Source organism: Thermobia domestica, chromosome 8 (genome assembly GCF_964235325.1).
Source record: "Thermobia domestica chromosome 8, izTheDome1.hap1.1, whole genome shotgun sequence".
NCBI lineage: Eukaryota > Metazoa > Arthropoda > Insecta > Zygentoma > Lepismatidae > Thermobia > Thermobia domestica.
Window position 1 is genome coordinate 84289237 of NC_137461.1, and position 22522 is coordinate 84311758.

Here is a 22522-nt window from a genome sequence, read left to right on the forward strand (position 1 = left end):
ATTCCTAAGCTTCTTCTAGCTTTAAAGACTATGCATTCAACAGTTTACTAAATACTTTAGAGTCAAAGGTAATACCCAGATCCTTGCTAAAGACAACCTTTCTGACAGAAATATTTTCAATAAAATAACTATAATACCAGATTGGTTTTAGAAGTAAAGGATACAAAGTATGTTTTATTAAGATTCAAAGATAAAGCATTAACTTTTGGCCGGATGATAATAAAGTTAACATTATTTTGTAATTTTACACAAGCATGAGCAATGTAAATAAGATAATAAGTCTTCAAATCATCCTCGTATTTAAGAAATTTACAATTAATAATTTCTTATAAGTCATTAACAAATAAGAGAAACAAAAGTGGGCCCAAGTTATATCCCTGGGGAACATCAGAATAAGTATTGTGTGTATTGAAAACATGACCTTTATATTTTACAACAAATTTCCTATAGGTTAGATACTAAATAAAGTATCTACGTAATAACATCTGGCAATAAATCATATGATATTTTGTTGATTAGTATATCACGAGGAAATTTCTCAAAAGCCTTAGAAAAGTCAAAGCATATTACATCAACTTGTCCTTAACTCTTCACTGGAGGAAGAATATAATATATAAAACAAGTTAGATAAGGTAGATTTATTTTTCATAAAACTATACTGTTGATCCATAATGTCAGGAGAAATATGGTTATAAAAATAATTATAGACAAGTTTATCAAACATTTTAAGTAATATTCCCATGAGAGAAATAGGTCTATGATCAGTATAATCTTCGCCATCAATCATAGTAATAAGTGAAACAACAACAGTTTTCCAACTACTAGGAAAGGTAAAAGTTAGTATACTCCAATTAAATAATGACACAAGAATTGGAGCTATGATATACATAATTCCTTTAATTATAAAAATGAGTATACCATCAATTCCGCTAGAGGATTTGACTTTCAAACCTTTAATTACATTAATAATCTGATCAGATCAACTCTTACTGTTTCCACTATTACTTTTGTTTTAAATTTTTTGTACGCTTTGTCTTTAGCTTAATTAAGGAAATGAGATCCTTAGAGTACCATAAGGGAAATCTCCTGATTTTAACTTTGTACTTAAGAATATTATTATTCATACTAGATTTAATTGCACTCTCAGCAGCATTAACAGGATGATTAATATTCTCAGTTAACAAGATAGTCCAACCAGCATCCGCTAGTTCCTGGTATAAGACTAGATAGTTACATCTATGAGAAGAGTATTTAGGTAAACTTCCATCATCCAGAGTGCATTACTTATTTAATATAGTGATCTCAATAGGATAGTGATATGAGTCAGGATTAACGATAGGTGAAGCATCTTTGATTGCAATAACATTAAAATTAGGTATAACTAAATCTAAATTCAATGTATCTGGAATAATATTTAAATTGTAATCTTCCAGAAACGAAAATAATATCTTAGCCTTACACTTGGCGTTATAATGTATGTCAAGAAGAAGATTCTACTGGCCTAATCTACCTTCGATATATTGTAGTCACAAACAATTAAGATATCAAAACTCAAAGGATTAATTTTGATAAAGATGTTACTTAAAAAATATATAAACAATAGAAACCAAATTGGGGTGAGTTGAGTTTGTTTGAGTTTGACGTCCCTTCAGCAGCGAGGTTATATGAGACGGGACCTACTGATTAACGTGGAATCCGAACCACATGAACTCCCGCCGGGAATCGAACCCGCAAATTAGGATAAAAATAAGTACAGAATAGTGGTGAGTTCTTACCAGCTCTATTAGCAATTTCAACAAAAATATATTCTTTAATAATTTCAAACTCAGTTCTTCGTATTCCTTTAATATTTATTTATTTATTTATAATAGGTTTCAGATACAGCACTAGGCCATTTTACACTGAAACATTTTAAGATTATGTAACATAACAATAGAATAACAATAGAATAACAATTTGAGCTCAAGATGGTACAGCATAATGGCAACATTACGAAGATAGCTTATTTATAGAGGATCTGATGGTATATTAATTAGAAAAAACGTCTATAGTTTATCGTAACTGATCATACGTACTAACAATTCGGTTTATAAAGGACCTTTGGACAATATTTACCCTCGCAGCTCGAATGTAAAATAGATCACTAGACCGTGTTGTTCTGGCGGGTACTCGAAAATTGATTTGACTTAATAACTAAAAATATTAGATCAGAAATTTTGTTTCTCACTAGGGGAGGTTTGATATTGAGAGATTTTAAAATGTCATTTTTTGGAAATGTTCGGGGTGAAGTATTCGGTAGGATACAATGACTAAAAAGAAACTAATTACAGAATTTATTTTTTAAAAGTGAGTAGGGCAGGCCATAGACCAGATAGGAGAACAATACAGCCTGAATGACGTCAGCAAATGTCAGCTGCGTCGTCGAATGACCTAAAGCAAGTAAGTACCATAGGAAAATATGAAGAGCTTGACATATTTCACTCCAAAGGGCCTTTTTACACTAGGGTAAAGAAGTCATTTAACAGTATGTAACACTCCACCAATAATATTTCTATTAACAGCATGTAACACTCCACCACCCCTTTCACAAACATTTAATTCATATGATCTGTCTGCTCTAAAGCAATTATAAATGTCCGGAAAATAATCCAAACTACTATGCAAGTCACTTAACCACGTCTCCGTAATGATCACTATATCATAGGCACATTCCGCTACAGAAGAGAAAAACTGTTCAGGTTTGGTCCTAAGACCACGCACATTCTGATACCAAATTTTATAATTATTCTTGGATTGTGTCTGCATTTGGACTTAAGACATCATGATCTTTACCACCAATAAAAACTTTTAACTTACCGACCGATATTAGTGTCCAATGTATAGTTTTCGAGGTCGCTGAGATGAATAGTGACAATCCTGATGCCGTTTAAGTCTAAGTTCCATCCCACTTGGAGTTAAGACACTATTAGTATCTCTAGAGGTGGAAGGGGTATGATATGTAAAAATAATCGAAAATCACTTAAAGACCTATTAGTATTTTCGTCATGTCGAATTCATAGTTGTTGGGGTCGCTGAGACGAACAGTGATACCCTAATGTCATTTAGTAGCTCAATAGCAGAGCATTCACTTCTCGTGCATGGATCCCTGATTCTATCTCAACTAGCACCAAGTAGGTTTTGATGTGAACAAATACTGTGTGTGGTTTCTCCCGTTTCTTCCCACTTCCTTCGTTCCACTGTTTCATTCATTCTCATCAACGTTTGCTTTAGTCCACGGCATAACCATGGGATGTAATACTGAAAGAGTTTATTTTTAAACTAAATTTTTTGATTGCTCGTGAGTTTGTAACAATACACCGATTATGAATGAAAGTTTCGATTCTCATATTTATGCATCTGAATCACGATATAATGTCACTTCAAGTTAATAATTGACATGCGTTCGGTTACTGCATCACGACTCACGAGCCATCGTAAACACAATACACATATAACTGCATACAAATCTGAATTTTCCAGTGGCGGCTCTTGAATGGATCAACTGCAGTCTTCGTCGCCGACGCCCATCGAAGTAGTATTACTACGTTCCGCAACTTCAGCTGTCAACTCCAGACAGCAAACGTTGCCACGCTTTGGATGTCTATGATTCCATGGAACCGTAAGGGATATTGTGTTGGGAAATCGGATATGCCCAACAGCATGGGGCAGGATAGGTAACTCACAAAAATGTAAATCAATAGAAGTAGATATTAAGTCTTCTATTTAATCAAATGTTAAAATAACCCGATAAAAAGTGAAAATATCTACTGTGTTATGATATCATAATAATATTGTGCACGATGCAGGAGCGTACGCAAAATTTCATTACAGAGGCATTCAAACTAGTTAGTTCAAAACCTTTCACACATACCTTAATATCATAACTATTAATGTTTTCATATCATCTTGCGTACGCCACTAAAAATCTGTATGTATTGGTTTTCGACTGAATGAGTAAGTATCGGCTTTACTTCGACCATAGTAGTGCGCTTAAACTATAGGGTGACCAGACGTTTCTAACCAGATTGTTTGAGACTTCAAGAAGTCGTCTAATGACCCTAGAAAAATGCAGATGGAATGCAAAATATCCCGTTGTTGAGTCGTAGATACGTAGTTAAATCTTTTCGTGTTCTTAAACCTCATAATTGAGTATTCATTTGGAAAGATTTCGAAATTTTGTAAAGTACATTCATATTTTTCGAACGTATGGTTCCGAAGTACGAAGTGCACATCAAAAGTACGTGTCGTTTTCCTGCAGTTCAGAAATTAATCAAGGTAGATGAATATAATCACACGTGAATTAACTTTATACCTTAAGGCATAACTGTATAAAATTCTGTGCTTTTAACTATGTTCGTGTTTAATGTATTCATCTGTGGAAGAAAGCCTTTTATGATACTGACCTAAAATGTCGGATTTCACCATAGATGCTACTAATCAAGATTTTTGTCTGCATGTTGTTAAAAGATATCGATAATCGTCGCCAATTCAAAGGTGTTTGTGAAAACACGTCTCTTGTTAACTGTACTTTGCGGACGTGGGTGCGTGAATTTGCAGGGAAGAGGTCAACTGAAGATCTGTCAAGATTCAGAAATCTAGTGCAACCAGCATTGCGCCTGTAAAGGATTGGTCAGGAGTACAGAAGGCTAACCGTTAAAGATACCTGAAACCTTACAGAATTATCTCATTTCATCATGGAAATAACTTTCACAGACCACTATAGGTTGTTAAGATCGGATCACGTTAGATCCTTCGACATCTAGATCATGAGAAGACTTTTAGCATGATAAGAACACCGAAATGCCGTTCTATTATCAAGAACAATCCGACAGTGACCTCTGCATGTTTTGAAAACCTGAGAAGCAGAAAGTTTTCAGTTCAGAAGTGCCCTCGGAAGCGGTATTTTCCAGTGGCTGATATAAGACTTCTCAGACCGTTTTCATAGCAAGGTTGCAAAGATTGCAATCGTTTATAGAAGGGGACAAAAATTGTGTTGAAAATTGAGAAATATACTCGAAAGTTGAAAACTGTGAGAGTTAAAGGGAAACAGCATGTACTTTTAGTGTGCACCTTGTAAACTCAATTCTAGTTTGATAGACTAGAATATCGAACGTAATTCGATATTTTAGTTATTATGAAAATCTAGAGACTTCTCCCTCAGTGACATGAATAACGACAATAACAATGGTTATATCTAGGCAGATTATCAAATTATGCCAGTTTGCCGAGGATGTTTCCGTTTTTAAAAATATTTTCAAATTCTGGTCAACCTAGTGAACTATGTTTAAATTAGATTTCACAAACCAAATTTAAACATATCGCAATATCAGATAAAAAGAAATGATGGCATTTATACAAGTAAGTTTGTTACAAAATAGCTCATCTTAGCAGTCTACATTATCAACGGGAAGACTCAAAAGAGCATGCTAAGCAGTCTCAAAAGTACAGTACTGCTATGTAGCTTTATTTTACAGCTGATTGGCAATAATTAAATATTGATTCGACTTCGCTCCCAGATAATGCCTAGGTATTTTCGGCGAGATGCTGCAGGGCTATTTTGAGCTTACTAAATGTTGCACCCTACTGTACAGTATACAGAGTTTGTCCGGGAATTGGAAGGACTGATTTTTCCCGCCAAAGCGTGGTGAAGAAGAGAGTGTTACTGCGCTGTTGGGTGGTAAGACTACCACTTCACCAGTCGCCCGTCGTCTCTAAGCCTTCACTGAGTGTAGATCGAATTTAAGGTGAACCCTTTTCAAGTTGTCTTGTCATCTTCACAATGAATCGTTTGTTAGGGCAATGTTACGTGGTGAAGTTTTGCGTCAAACGGGGTAAAACTGCGAGTGAGACCTATGACATAAATAAGACTGCTTATGGGAGTGATGCCATGAGTCGATCAAGTGTTTTTGAGTGGCACAAATTGTTTCGGGAGGGAAGAGAGCAAGTTGAAAATGATTAGCAATGGCCAGTACGCCCTTCAACGGCAAAGAGTGACGAAAATTTAGTGAAAATACGAAATCTTTTGAAATCTGAGCGCAGATTGAGTGTGCAGATATTAGAACAGTTAAACTTGCTAAAAACTATTGTGCACGAAATTGTGACCGGAAACCGGAATGAGAAAAGTTTGTGCCAAATTAGTGCCGAAGGTGTTAACTAAACATGGCATCACACAGCTTCCCCAGCCACCCTACAGCCCAAAATGCTGCTCCTGCAGACTTCTTCCTCTTCCTCCGTCTGAAAAGGGTTATGAAAGGACGGCACTACGGCTCGGTTCAGGCCATTCAACAGGCCGTAACGAGGGAGCTAAAGAGCATTCCAGTTTATGCGTTCCAGGGAGCCTTCAGTGATTGGCAGAGTAGCTGGAAACGCTGTGTTGGTTCAGAAGGGGCATATTTTGAAAATTACTAAGTCGATGTGTCAAAATTGCGATTTAAAAAAAAAAATCAGTCCTACTACTTTTCGGACAAACTCTGTAGAGGTCATTCCATGTCAAATCACCTAATTTTAAAACATGACCGTGTTTCGATGTCTCAGATTCTCTTTTAAAAAATTTCAAACATTAATACCAATGAAATTATGCTAAATTAATTTTCCAATTTTTGGGATGAAAAATGGGCCGGGGAGAAATTTTTGAAAAATGTGAATTTTGCTTCAATTTCACTTTCCGCCACTCAGCATCATGGAACTTAAATTACCATAACTTCCTTATTTTTAAAGTTATTGGGCTCATACAGGTGTCAAATGAAAGCTTTATTTTTGTTCTTTCAGTAGATCTCAAGTAACCTTGCAAAAAGTTACACCATCAAACATTAATGGGCATACAAAGTAAATTTTAGGGTTTTTTACAAATTGTGCCGTTGCTCAAAAGTCACAACTATGAAACTTTTGAAACTTCTTTTTTGTAAATCCATCTTAACACGTACATAGTATGGTTAAAAAATAAAGTGGGTGTTTTTTGTATTTTTGTAATTATTATTTTTTTGTACGGAAATATACAGTTTTAAGTGTTGTTACAAATTGTGTCATTGCTCGTAAGTTACATCTATGAAACTTTTGAAACATTTTTTTTAATAGAATCACCTTAGCACACTCTCACATACTCCTTACGACTCGTCACCGCCGACTTCGTTGCGCTTGGTCACAGGAACACGCTAATTGGATCGTGGATGATTGGAAAAGGATATGTTGGTCCTACAAATCTCGGTTTGTGCTACTCCTCTCGGACGGGCGTGTGTATGTGTGGAGTCAAAAGCACGAAGCTATGGACACCTCGTGCATGATGCGTACTATACAGGCAGGCGGGGGTGGTTGTATGGTGTGGGGATGATTCTGTTGGTATGGACTGGGACCATTGGTGTGCATGGACAACAGTGAGAACCCATTACCTGCAGTTGCTACAGGATCACATACGCCGTTCAATGCGTATCACTTCTATTCACATGAAGACGCAATTTTCCAGGACGATAATGCACAGTGCCACCAAGCCAGGATTGTACTTGCTTGGTTTAAGGAACATTCCACGCAGCTGCAGCATATGAATTGGTCCCTAACTCACCGGATCTTAATCCTATACAACATTTATGGAATGTTATGGAACGAGCTCTTCGCACCATGAATCCTGCACCGACATCTAAGCGCTCATTGTGGGATGCCATCAGCAACATAGGTTGTTAGATCCCAATGGAAACATATCAGTAACTACTAGAATCATGCTATACGCCGTGTCCAGGCGGTCCTCTAAGCAAAAGGTGGACCAACAAAATATTAGTCGCAATTCAATGAGCACTCAGCGTAGAATTTTCTTTTAATAAGCTTCAACAGGTTTGGTAATATGTGCTGTAAATACATCTTAACAATTATCTAAACAAACTGAAATGCACGGAGAAAGAAAAATTACATACCACAGCAACCATCGTGTTGCCTAACTATAAGACTCGAACGAGACAAACAAAGAAATATGAAATATTAGCAACAAGCCGGATATAGTCACCGAAATATATAAATATGGCCACAATTATAATACAACGTAAAATATCAATACAATGGAAACATTAGGGCATATATACATGAACAACATTTAAGTAAACTATTTGACAGTACATTATCAATAGGCCAATAAATACATCAAATATCACATAGCACGTAACATAAATATAGCAAACAATTCAGGCAGTAAAATAAGAAACGTTAAAAGAAAGAGAAACAATTGTAACGAGGCAATTGAATCGTTACAAATTGTCACTGCCATCGGAAGAAAACAAAGATTTGTATTTCCTCGGTTAATTTCTGTTTCTTTCTTTCGGAGCAGTTAAACAACAATATTTTTTTGAAATTTTGTGTTCCAATAGGATTTTCAGACAACGAACTTAAAACCGCACAGTTTCACAACGATTTTACTTACGACATATGTACTGGCAATAGCTATGCATGTTTCTATGACTTCATTTTTGTTTGCACAGTAGAAGAATTAATTGCACAGAACAACATCGCGAACAAACAAAAAAACTATTCAGTTTTATGAATGCAATTTTTAGTTTCTTCCTACACACCACGTTTTCACTTTCTCTTCTTCCAGGCTTTCAATTTCCTCTAATTTATTTTCCTACGTTGATAATTTCACTTCATTATTTTCTTCTAATGTTCTTTCTTTCTTCTGTATTTCCATTTCAACAGTTTCTTTTCATGTTTCCACATCCATATGATTAACATGATTTCATTTTCTTTCTTTTTTCAAGTCTTCTCTATTGTGTTTTGACATTTTACATTTTCTTCCTCTTCTTACAAGTTCTTTCTCTGTCACCTATTTGACCTTCATTCTCTTTCTCTTGAATTTCGTTCTTTATGCCTGCTTCTTACGAAAGCATCTTACAGCGTATTCAGATATCTTGCTTTTCTTCTTGTGATCCGTCATTTTTCCTTGTGTCTTTTCTCCTTGTTTTCTTCTCCTGATATTTTCTACGATTTCCTCTTTCCTCGACTTACCTTTTTATTTTATTGTAACTGATAATCCTTCTGTCTTGTATTATTTCCCTTCTTGTAGCTCAAAATTCCTATTCCTTTTTATTCTTATGATTATTTTGGTGCCGGTCTACGCTTAGTCAGGGTCTTCTTGTTTTGTACTCTTCTCCGTGATATGGTTTTGCCTTTCATATCATTCTGCTGATTTATTCTTTCTTCTCTTTCACCACTCTTTGATCCAATCATTTCTTGCTATTTTTTTTCCTTGCAAATATTTTTCCTAAGGTTAAGTTGGAATTATTTTGTTTTCGCCCATACTTCAAGTATTTTTATTTATAATTATTTTCTTTCTTGTGCTGTTCTTTCTTCGGCTCATCATTCGCTTTTTCTGCTTCCATCTCTTACTCATCCTTCGTAATTTTCTATAACTTATATCTTTCGGTAATTTTCTATCACTTCTTCTTTACATTCAGTATTTCTCTTTCACAAGTGTCGATCCTTCCAGATGAACATTGTTTGCTTCTTCCACAATAATTTGAAATCTCATTATCTTCGTCTTATCGATAAACTACTCGACTTGCTGAGTAATCTCAGCTCGACTTGATCGAAATATCTCCAAGGTACAACGGCTATCTTCCTGCAATAACGTAAATCCAGCATCAAATCATTGTTCAGTTTACATGTTTGTTCCATAATTTTTAATGTAAACTTACCTTTTGCAGTTCCGATACCAACGTTGGGTCGCATAGATCATTTTTTTCTTTCTATACGACACGGGTCTTACATTTAGCTTCAGGGATACCAGGTTGAGCTGAAGGCAAGTTCGGAGACCAGTGGTGAAAAGACTCGGCAGGCAAGCGAGCAAATGCCCGATACATCCTTCCCTCTATGACGCCCTCCAAAAACCTATCTAAAACAACGAAAATAAAATGAATACATTTTTGTGAAAGTATATATTTACATTATTTTTCTATAATAATACACAAAAACATTTAATTAGTAAAATAATACACAACATAAGTCAACATCCTATTCTTTGGTAGCAAATTGGAGCTGCAGAAAAGGTTGGTTAACCTAAAGTTAAAGCTACGAACGTAACCAAGAAAGTTCTGTCGCTTTTTGTGGAGGTCTGGCATTCAATTGGCCCTCACACCTTGAGTTGAATGCGAAGGTCAGGCGTTGGTTGGGTATATCTAACATACTACCTGGTTGTGGTAGTCCAGTTACACCGTCAACTTTGCTGAGGATGGCGTGACTACTCGGACAGTGCAGCGGTAGTTTAACAAGTTTAAGAACGGTGAGGAAACACTGGAAGACGCATCACGTGCCAGAAGACCAACACATGTACAAAATGAAAATCTTCAGATAGGAATTGAGGTGAACAGTGGCCAGACATTTGAGAAACTGGGACTACAATTCAGTGTGAATGGAGGAGCACTACAAGTTGAGTCGACGGGTCCCACATGATTCGACTCCGGGCCAGAAGACAACGCGAGCAGACATCTGTGTTTCTTTGCTGTCTCGTCTGAGGAAGGAGATATTTCTGGGCAGGGTGATGAGAAGTGGGTCCTCTATGAAGCTCCACGGTGCTGCCATCATTGGTTAGCATCCCATGAACCGGTTCCAAAACAGCCGAAACCAGCACTACACCAGAAGAATGTCCTCCTATGTATTTGTGGACTGATCGCGGCATCGTGTATTGGGAACTGCTACCAGCTGGTCAGCGCATCAATGTAACTGTGTACTGTCAGCAGTTGAGCCGTGTTCAAGAAAACCTCAAAACTGTGAAGCCAGCACTTCTGAATCGCAAAGGGGTCCTTCTGTTACAGGACAACGCTAAGCCTCACGTGGCTAGGATGACGCGGGACACCATTCCACGCCTTGGATGGGAAACACTATTGCATCCGTCATACTCCCCGGACGTTGCACCATCTGATTATCACCTGTTCCATTCCTTGGACAATCACCTTGTAGGACGCCATGGTATAGCAGCTTATAGCAGACTGTTGGAGTTATTGCCTCTGATAGGTGGATTCATGGATTGAATAATAATTTCAGGATGGCAAGTTGTTTTGAATACTACATTTACTTTAGGTATGTGGTTTGTTTATTGTCTTTTGCTTTAAAAACGACAAAAAGGAAAGTGATATTTTTCGTAATAATTTTGTTCACCGTTCTCTAATATTATCTTTATATGTGATTCGACTTACTATATTTCATTTTAAAAGTTATAATGATTATTACTGAAATTAACTTTTTCTTTCTGGTATACCGTGTGCTGAAACAATGGGAACAGCGAAGTTACTCATCATGTAGCGTACCATGAAAGAACCAAAACATATCTAATAAACATCGGGCGGAATATGGAAAAATACTTAAGTACTAATTTGGTACTTCAGTGTCTTGAAAACAGTTGCAAGAGAAAACAAACGAAAGAATTGAAAGGGATGTAAGTGAAGATCAATTGGAAGAGAGCCTTCTCCCAATCACTAGTGACAAATCTTGTCTTAACGAAATACGTAACTGTGACGATGTGGAAGAAGGTGACAGTTATTTCAGTGTAGTTTTACGTTGCATATCTAGAGATGAAAATAGTAAAAAAGTAAGAAGAAAGTATATTAATTGTCTTTGTGATAAACCTCATATAGGGCTATCTACACGTGATACTAGTAACCAGCCCCGTATCCAGGGGGTCTAGGGGGCCGCCCCCTTCCTAAATTTTTGCTACCCCCTCCCTAAAATTTTCACGGTAGGCTTGCAAATAAACTATAATATGGTAATGAACTATAATATGGTAATGAACTATAATATGGTTGGATCGGGCCCCCCTAACTTCAGCCGGGCCCCACCTGTATTTTTGGGCTGGCTACGGGCCTGCTAGTAACTTTCAGCAAAAAATAAAATGAAATTTTTCAGTTTAATGTAATACGATTATGCAGTTTAGACTAAGGTAAACAGATGATTAAGGCAAATGAATGATGATGGAAGAATTTGTAGAATGATAATGTGGGAGGAAACGACAGAATAGGTATGGTATACAAGCTTTTTCGTACAACGTACGAATGAATACACAACTGGTACCTTTTCTCTCAATGTTGCCCATTGTCAGAAAAATCCACTGCGTACACTTGTCCGACCGCGTCCTCTTATACTCCTTTCCCATAATTGTGTGTGTAATCTAAGTCTCAGAAATTGTATAACGTGAATTATTTTGAGTTATTTCATTTTCCCCCAAGGTTTAGTTTATATTTATGTTGCAGTAGAGACAGGGCCGGCTTTAGGCAATTTGCCGCCCCGTGCAATGACATCATTTTTGCCGCCCCCTTTCCTCAGAAAGAACAAATCTTAAAAGTCACGATTTTAAGGATGCTACCCCATCATAAAGAACGAAAGGGAAGGAAAAGCCATTCGCACTCAGAAAGGCGTGACAAAGACAAGACTAGTTTTCATATCAAAACTGTAATAACTAACTAAATGGAACAGGTGTTCGCTACTGTTCGAGAATTGAGTTCTTGTATTTGACAACAATCAATCAATTCATTCTGGGATTTGTTCGACTATTTGCTTTAACACTGTCTATGTGACCTTGAACTAATGCGATCTAAACATTATTTATGAATGTGGTATTTGAATCAGCTTAGTAAATTTAACTCTACCATCATCATGAAGTCTCTTTCCAACAAGAAACATTTATTTTAAAGAATATAGTTATGACAAATTTTGCAGCCCCTCGAAACTTGTCTCTCCGTGCAAATGCGCGTGTTTCAGACATGGTAGGGGGTGTTCTAATAGAATTTTTCTACACGTGTCCTCGTTTGAGATTTCCATCCTTGAAGTACTTTATCCATTGTTTTATTTATAAGGATAAGTGTAACCAGTAGATGGCAGCACATTTCCCCTATTTTCCAATATGGTAAGAAACGACGATTTCGACAAAACATATTGTACTTTTTTTTTTTTTTTTTTTTTTTTTTTTAGATTCCTATGATCTAAACAGCTTGAGATTAAAACATGACAATAATGAAAGAGTGAATCCTCCTACAGTTTAAGTTCCCCTCTGTATGAAAGATCACGGAAGCGCAAAGAATGGAATATTCTCCTCGCGATCCATAAGAACTTACGTAAAAATTACTCGATTTTCTTAGGATATATGAATATTTTTTTCTTTGAAGATTTTCCGTACGGAGTGAGCGATCAACTTATCTCCTGACGTAAATAGCCCCTTCGATTTAAAAAAAAAAAAAAAGTTCCGCGATAACTATAGTAAAAAATAACAGTGCTTCGTAATCAAAAAAATATATATTTTGTGTGTATTTACAATTGTTGTTAAGTTTAATATATTTAACTAAAAACACTTCAATTTGTAGCTTAAAGTCATCTTCACTTAAAATATCATTGTTTCATTCATCATATGGAAGTTAAGATTCTTTCCAGATGGGCACGAGTCGAGTTACGAGTCGAGTCAAAGGTAATTTTCTCGAGTCGAGTTCAAAGCCGAGTCACTGTTTTGAGGTCGAGTTTCGAGTCGAGTCGAGTTTGATAAATGGCTCGCTCGTTTAGCTCGTTTTGAAATCATTGTCTGATTAGACTGGAAAGCGAAAGCCATGAGAAATGTAATGGGGCGTTTACACTTAGTCGATTTGCGTTCGATTCAGTTGAATTGACGTCACTTTCAACTTAATCGACCGTGTAAACTAGACTTCAACTTAATCGCTTGTTGATCGAAGGCGACTAATCGACTGGCAACTGAATTAAAAGACGTTCTATTTTCTGTGGTTGAAATAATTGAACAGATCCATCAATCTGATTCGGCCTAGTTGCTTCGATTTAGTGGCAAATGCAGCGAGTCGATTTAGTCGTGTGACTAAATCGACTAAGTGTAAACGCCCCATAAGCAGTAAAGTGGAATACTTTTAGTGTTGCCCACGACAAGGGACACTAGTCGCATTCAGTCTCGTCTAAATAACGAGACGACAATAGGTTTTTTTTTTTTTTTTTTTTTTTGTAACGAAACAGCCTCAAATGTCATTAGCACCAATATAAGTATATACTGTAGTTCTTACCATCAAGGCTGAGACCTGCACGGTCGATTTTTTTAGGGCAAGCAGAAGCCCAATCCGGGTAGTGATGTCAACCGACTCGGCTCGGTTCAACTGAGCAAACAGCTCGAGCCGGCTCGGTTAGGATGATCTATCGGCTCTGTTCAATTGAGCCGATGGCTCGAGCTGCTCGGTTGGTGAGCCATCTCAGGTGAGCCATCAGATCGAGCCACTCCATTGGAACGAGTCCATTGGCTCGGTTCGACTCGGCTCAACTGAACCGATGGTTCTAACCGGCTCGGTTGGTGTAAACCACCAGCTTGGTTCGGTTCGGCCCAGGTGACACATCGGCTCAAGCCGGCTCGGTTGGGTGAGCTGTTGGCTCGGTTCACTTCTCAGTTCGGCTCGACAGTGAATGAGCTTTGAACATGTTTGGCTGGAGTCCTATAACTTGTAACAATTTATGGCTTCAGCCTGAATACTTGCTTTTTCGGAACTCGAACCCAGAACCTCGTGAACGGTGTCTTTGCCTCCTGAAGACTTCTCCACGACCGATATCGGCAGTCAACTAGCTTTTAGTATTCCTGTTATAATAATAATAATAATAATAATAATAATAATAATAATAATAATAATAATAATAATAATAATAATAATAATAATAATAATAATCTGTAGTAGTAGTAGTAGTACTATCATTGATAATTATACTGTCTATGTTTTATACTTGAAGACAATACTTGATGCTACACACAGGATTTAGCTCGATTTGGCTAGTTTCGGCTCGACTCGACTCGAAACTCGAACTGAATTCGAGTCGAGTTGGAGGAAATTTTTCGAGCCGAGTTCTCAAGTCGAGTTCAAAAATGTTTCGAGTAGAGTCGAGTTTCAAAGAAAACTCGCTCGAACTTGCTCGTGCCTATCCCTAGTCATGTGTTCATGTATCTTTTTTTTATTTAACTACATAGATACACCGTATATCCATGGTATACTCTAACCTTTTATACTGCATGCTTTCTGTAGTATGATAAATAAATCTGAAAACTTAATTATTTTGGTATTACGCACACACACGTTATTACAACAATCTTTTTGACTTTAAAATTGCATATAATATTGGTGATTATTTTCTTAGCAACAATTTGACAATTTATTTAAAAAAAAAAAATAGTATCCAAAGGTGTGTGTTTTACCTCTTTGTAAAATCTTATTGCAACCTTTACATTTATGTATATTTCTTTACACACAAACAGAGTGTTTATCTTTACCTGTTTGATTGTAACAAAAACGATTACATTTCTTACAATAAATCGTATTTATATTGACATCGACGTGTTGAGACTTTTTCTTAATTTACAAACAGGCACTTTTGATTTCTATTCTTTATATCATAAGCTTTGTTACTCTAACACAGAGACCGGATGTTAGGCAAAATGCCTATTCTTTAATATTAAAGATATGATAAAAAATGACGTTTTAAAGTTTATATGGGGGGTTATAGTTTCGATTTAAGCCAATTTTATTTTGCCTATTTTGCCTATTTCGACCTTTACTGCCTAAATAATTGCTTTAGTGCCTAATGTTGCCTATTCTATGCATTTTCTTCAAATTAAGCCTTCATTGGGAAAAATGTAATTTATATAACATAAATAATACACACATATATGTGTATATTAGGTGTTTGTAAACACAAGCACGTGGTACGTTGCAATAGATATACAAAGTGAACTTCAAAGATATGCTCATACTTCGGGAAGTGATTAGTGATATCAAAAAAACACAAAAAGTCCTCGTGTATTTTGTCTAATTCCGTGTCGTGTACGAGTGACAGAGTGCCAACTTGGAATTGAAAATCGAATCCTGACAATTTGAACGAAACCGAAAGATGTGTGCATACTTCGAGAGGTGATTCGTGACATGAAAAGAAGACAAAAAGTCCTCTTGAATGTCAAGAATCACCTCTCGAAGTATGTGCACGCCTTTATGTCTTGTTCCAATTGTCAGGATTTGATTTTGGATTCCAAGTTCGCCCCCTGTCACTCCTACACGACGTGGAATTCGACAACATACGAAAGGACTTTTTGTCTTCTTTTGATATCATGAATCACCTCCTGACGTATGTGCACATCTTTCAGGTTCTCCCAGTATATATGGAATGCATAACAAGCTTCGTTTTTAGACAATGAAAGAAGATATTAACAAAGAAGTATGTTTCTATATTCTTTGAACATTATCTATGACTTGAATCTATTTTTTAATTATATTGAGTATTTATCTTCATTATTTCGAGTTACATTTTAGTGCCTATTTTACTGCCTATTTCTTAAATTTTTAGTGCCTATTTGCCTGCCTATTTTCCAGGTTTTTAGTGCCTAAACATCCGGTCTCTAATCATAAGCTTTGTTACTCTAACACAATAATAATTACAAGAAATACATGCATGTTATTAATTGTGTCAAAATGATTTACAATCTTATATAGATATTTTTTATTTCTTTTTCTTTTGCAAAATAAATAAGACAATTCATATTTTAAGTGCATATCAACTTTCATTTAAATACATAGTAGTTGGTCACATTGCTTAATTTCATCTAATGTAAAACTGATATGTGCTATGAACATAACTAACTAAAACTAACTCTATGGCCTATGGAACCCGGAGGTTCAATGCCGCGTTCACAAAAACTCTCCATTGATTTCTATCCTTAGCCAACTGGATCAAGTCTCTGCTTTGTATTCTTATTTTCGCGAAGTTCATCTTCATTATTTTCCTCCCATCTGCGCCTAGGTCCTCCTAATGGACGTTTTTCGATTGGTCTTCCAGTTAAGACTTCGAAACTGTTCCTACTTTCTTCCATCCTGGCTACATGACCTGCCCACTTGAGACCCCTAGATTTGATGACCCTAAATGTTTGGTAAACCGTATAAATTATGTAGTCCCTCGTTATGAAGTTTCCGTCATTCCAGTGTTCGAAGTGGAGAAGAATCAGAGGCGGAATGCTTTATTACGATTTTGTTCCGTCATACCAGATATCTAAATGTTGAAACGCAGTGATGGTATGTCGCCTAAAAGATTGCACTTCTAATTACATAAAAACTAGAAACCATTGGCGAGCTTCTCTGTAGTAACGGGTTAGGGGTATATAGAGAGAATTTCAGCCTCCCCAACAACTTTCTGATAAAAAAAATAATAATTTTCTTATGATGTATTATAGAGAATTATACACAAAAATGCTCAAAAACCGAATGAAAACATTGACAATTTCCTGCGGGAAAACTCCTGGTTTCCCACTCGACTGTGGGTATTCCAAAAACCTGGAAAGTCCGCCCCCACAGAGACAATCTCTAAATCCGCCCATACTCAAAACACGATATTTATATGTATTAAGGCAAGAAGACACACACACATACATAACAAAGAAAAGTTCAATATGGCACGTCAAAATATAAACTACGTGAAATTCTTTGCAGACACCTCATTTTAAAAACAAAAGGTAAGAAAAAGTGGGTATAGTCAACTTAGAAATTATTTCTACATAAGAATTCTTTTACGTGCAAAGCTATTAGTTAATTACTGTGTATAAAAATGCATTTATTAAAGGTATTTAGCATCTACTTTCTAGTGGCAATATGTTTTAATCATTGAAAAACCAGAGACGGTATGTCTTCACCACTGAAAAACCAGAGGCGGTATGGCATACTACCTCATACCGTCTGACTTGGACTACTGCGCCATTCCCCATTTCCGTTCCTCTTGGGTCCGAATATTCGTCTCAGGATCTTATTCTCAAATACTTTCAGTCTACGTTCTTCCCTCAGAGTATGCGACCATGTTTCGCAACCATACAGAACAACAGGCATGTTTATCGTTTTATATATTTTAAGCTTCAAATTCCTCGACAGAGTTCGTGTCGACAAGAAATTTTGAACCGAATAATAACACAGATTTCCTGCTTTTAGTCGACATGCTACGAACATATCAATGACAATTATTAGTATAGTATATTTTGGTTTTAAATTGATTATCGATAAATCTACAGAATATATTAATACTACTAAACTAGGTCAGGATGGTGAAAGAAAATTTTATAAATGGATTGAAAATAACAATCGAAGAAGCTATAAGAGTATTGCAAGGAAAATAGCTTCGCCGAATTCGGAGAGGCTAAAACTGTCTTGTGTAAAACCACTACAGTGATCAGATGTAGACCATCTTAATTGTAAAACATATGTGTACAAGATTTTTTTTCTCGATATACCCAACATGGTTATCTGATTATCATGACAAATGTTATGATATTATTGAAGATTACTCCGTTCAAGGCTTTAACATAATAAAGAACTACAGCTAAAAGTGGAAGAAGTTGAACAATGAATAGATTGAAACTACAGAATGAAGAGTTACAAGCGCATTTATCCAATCTACGTAAACAACGAAGTTGACTGGCTTAAATAGGTTGCAGCTCGACATACAAAAGATCCTTGCAAGATACACAAGTTACTTTTTATTAAAAAGAACTTATCAAAGGAACAACTAGAAAAAAAATACTAGAAGAATACATTGATGATAAAAGAAAACCAGTAGAATAATACGAGATATCATTATTTGGTTTTAAGAGTTCAAGAACGTAATATAAACATAAGACTTCAATGCGGTAGAGGGAAACACCCAGACAGGACTGTAATATCAGAAACTATTGTCTAAAGAATATGGCTCCAATCATGTTCCAATTTATCCTAATTCGATTAATGTACTGAATGAAGCTAAAGAAAAATATATATCGTTTATAATAGTTGTATCGTTTTACAAAAAAAATAATTAATCAAATCATATCGCCTATACGCAAATTGGTTAATTATAGTTCTGCTAGTTAGACTAATGGTGTATTGAGAAGCTTCAAATATAACTCATTATGTACGACGAAATTAACAAATGTGTGATTTGCAGCACAGACCACAACGAGCACAGTTACGATCTTCACAAGAGGACAGTACAACTTTTTCCAGCACTTCTCCCCAGACTGCATATGCTTGCTTCCACAACATCCACTATTCATTAAATAATTAGAAATACAATTAACGTATTTTATTCATATCTAACGAGATATGAACTTCATCAAGATATAAATATCAGTAACCTCTTTCCAAATACACAAGTTGCTCAACGTCACCTTACACCATTTCCTGCAACAACAAACATCCTACACCAGGGCCGGATAAAGAGAGGGGAGGTTTAGGAGGAGCTATAGCCCCGGGCTTCCAGGTGGACAGGGGACTCCACTCTGATCAAAATCTCAACTGGCTATCTAAAAAAAAAAAAAAAAAGTCATGAAGATACAATCATCATCAGTGTTCGAAGTGGAAAAAATGCAGAGGCGGTATGTTTTATTACGATTTCGACGGGACATACCGGCTATCTAAATGATGAAATACAGTGAGGGTATGTTGCCTACAAGGTGGCATTTCTATTTATATAATGACTGAAAACCATTGAAGTTACGGGGGGGAGAGGGCATGGAGAGACTTTGATCTGCCAACAACTTCCTGTAAAAAATTTTTAAAAAATATCCCCTTATGTTGTATTAAAGAGAATTATACACGAAATGCTCAAAAACCGAGTTTTTATATTAACACTTTTCTGCGGGAAAACTCCCAGAAACCCCACTCGACTGAGGGATATTCCAAACTCCCGGAAGATTCGCCCCCCACAGCAAACAACCCCTAAATCAGCCCAAGCTCAAAACACGACCTTTATATGCATTAATGCAAAAATATACACATATACATAAGAAAGAAACAATTCAATATGGGACATCAAACAATAAACTAGATGAACTTCTATGAAGAGATCTCATTTTAGAAACAAAAGATAGGGAAAAGATAACAAAAATGTCGGTCTTGTCAACTTGGAAATAATTTCTACATAAGAAATAAAATCTTTACTTCCAAAGCTATTCGTCAATTACAGTGTATAAAAATTGATTTATTAAAGGTATTTAGCATCTACTCTCCAATAACGGTATGTCTTGATCACTGAAAAACCGGAGGCGGTATGCCTTCATTACTGAAAACCCAGAGGCGGTATGGCATACCACAGCGTACCGTCTCACTTCGACCACTGTCATCTTAAAATAAAATATGACCAAAAATACGAAACATATTCCCAGAACTTTTCTACTGTACTTTCACAGAAATGTATTAGGTGAAGTCAGCAGGGACCAGGGGCGTAAATAAGGGCCCCGCAGACCCCGCATTGCGGGAAGGCCCCAATCCATCACGGGGCCCCCAAATCGTGAAGTATGGCGTAGAGAAGGGGCCCCACTCCACGTTGTTTGCGGGGTGGCCCCCAAGCTCTTAGTTACGCCACTGGCAGGGACCACATATTTTTAATGGCCCCGGGCCTCCGGATAGGTTAATCCAGCCCTGCTCTACACCTGTTTATGTATCATGTTACTTCCCCTAGTCTGGAAAGATTTTACACTTTATAAAGTCGACTGAAAAAAAACTCATTTATCCACTTTCAACTGCTATTTACAAAGAATCGACATTTTTATTAAAAATAATGTTTTTTTTAAATTTTTTGTACAATTCAATTCTGCAATAAAAAGTTATAGTTTCAATTTTTTTTTAAAAAAAAAGCTTAATCACTTTTTCACCGAATACAGCGCCAACTACATTATATTAAATAACTAATACTGTCCCATCTTGTATTCTACTCGACATAAACAAAACTCGTAGTAAGTTCTGTGTCTTCTTTCATTGTATTTTCCGAGTTGTTTCTTTGTCTTAAAACAATTGGTCCACCAGTTTAACAGTGTTGCAAATCCCATATAAAAATTTACTACTACTTCAGGCACTACGTCAGATTATTACATATTTCAAACTTAAGTTTTTTAATGAAAACTTACAATACCACTTTTATTATTCAGTGTTGCAAATTACGAATGCTAGAGACCAATGAACTTCCAAATTTTGGGAACCTCTACAATAGCAATACAAACGATTCGAAGGGCCGCGGTGGCTGTGGTAGGTCGTTCACCTCTGGTACATGGGGTCCTTGGTTCGATCCCAGCTCGCGCCAAGTGATCTTTGTGGAGGACAAATACCGTGTGCGTGGGTCTTCTCGGGGTTCTCCCGTTTCCTCCCACTCCCTTCATTCCAACGTTTTATTCATTTCTCAACATCACCGTCTCCTTTAGACTAGCCGGCATAACCGCGGAACATAAAACTTAAAAGATTTCATTTACAAACGATACGATTGGAGAATAGTGCATCAAAAGTACTTTTGTGTCAAATACTACGGTATAATCATGGTATGGAAAATTTCGAATGAATAGGAACAATTACAACTAGTGCTCTCAACGGGTCGGGTCGGGTCGGGTTGAAGACCGACCCGACCCAACCCGTAACCCGAATTGACTGACCCGACCCGACCCGAGCTGACCCGAACCGTGATCCGATCTGATTGACCTGACCCGAGCTGACCCGGTTGACCCGACTCGACAACCCGACCCGAATAACACGATCCGACAACCCGACCCGACTTGACCCGAATTGACCCTATCCGAGTCGGGTCGAGTCGGGTGACCCGACCCGTTTGAGAGCATTATGGTCACGACACTGGGTGAAGGCCAAAATGCACTCACATTGGGAATTAAACCCGGACCACGTGTACCGAAGTCTTACACGTTAACCACTAGCTAGATCAAGCGGGGGATTTGTATATGCATCTTAATGAATATTTGGCACTTTTGAGGTTTAGTTATTTCTTTTTATAACTGATACCAATGTCCGACTTTTGAGAATTTTTTTCTTGCTTTAGTTCTATGTGACGAAATTTTTCTTCAAGGTCAGTGTTCTCACCTGCTCGGACGGCAGGGGGTCTTCTCGGAAGGCAGTAGCAAGAGTATCTTGGCGGAGACAAAAGGAAATCGTTTAACTACAATGATAAGGGTTGAGGAAACGGGAGAACAACTGTGATTTCTTCCAACCCTTCAACTTTCATTCCAAAATAGGTTCCTATGATTCCGGGACCCCTGCCATTTTGATTTCTCTTTCTCGGTAATTAAAACGTATTTACAGTATATATAGTTGCACGTAAGAAGATACATAATATGAATTTTGTAATTTAAAATTTAAAAATACTGTATGATAATTAATTATAAAGTACTAATTTTATTTCATCACTTTCAGCCCAACAAATGAAATTCAAACAATTCGCTCCCTGGGTCTTGGTCATCAATTCTGCGTCTTATCCTTTGTCTTGCAGTCAAGTCTTGGTCCTGCATTTCGTAGTCTTGGTTATCTATCATGCTATACAAGAACCAAGAATGCTCGCCTCATCGGTACAAATGAAGACCAAGCGTGATTTTGATTATGGTCTTTCATACTATACGGAAAGCAAGAAAATACGCTCATCGCTACTTGGTGATCACCAAAACAAGGCCAAGAGCAAGATTACCATGCACTTCGTCTTGCATATCCAA

The 22522-nt window shown here is 36.8% G+C and overlaps 1 protein-coding gene across 1 annotated transcript in view; it reads right to left on the reverse strand.

Moving 5' to 3' along the window:
• LOC145691774 (uncharacterized) overlaps nucleotides 1-8019 on the reverse strand; it is an 84241-nt gene extending 76222 nt beyond the window's left edge. The window contains exon 1 of the mRNA XM_081767083.1: nucleotides 7941-8019. Within this exon, the coding sequence (XP_081623209.1) occupies nucleotides 7941-7952 (12 nt within the window). The 5' untranslated portion in view covers nucleotides 7953-8019. The remainder of the gene's footprint in view (nucleotides 1-7940) is intronic.
• Nucleotides 8020-22522: the final 14503 nt, after the last annotated feature.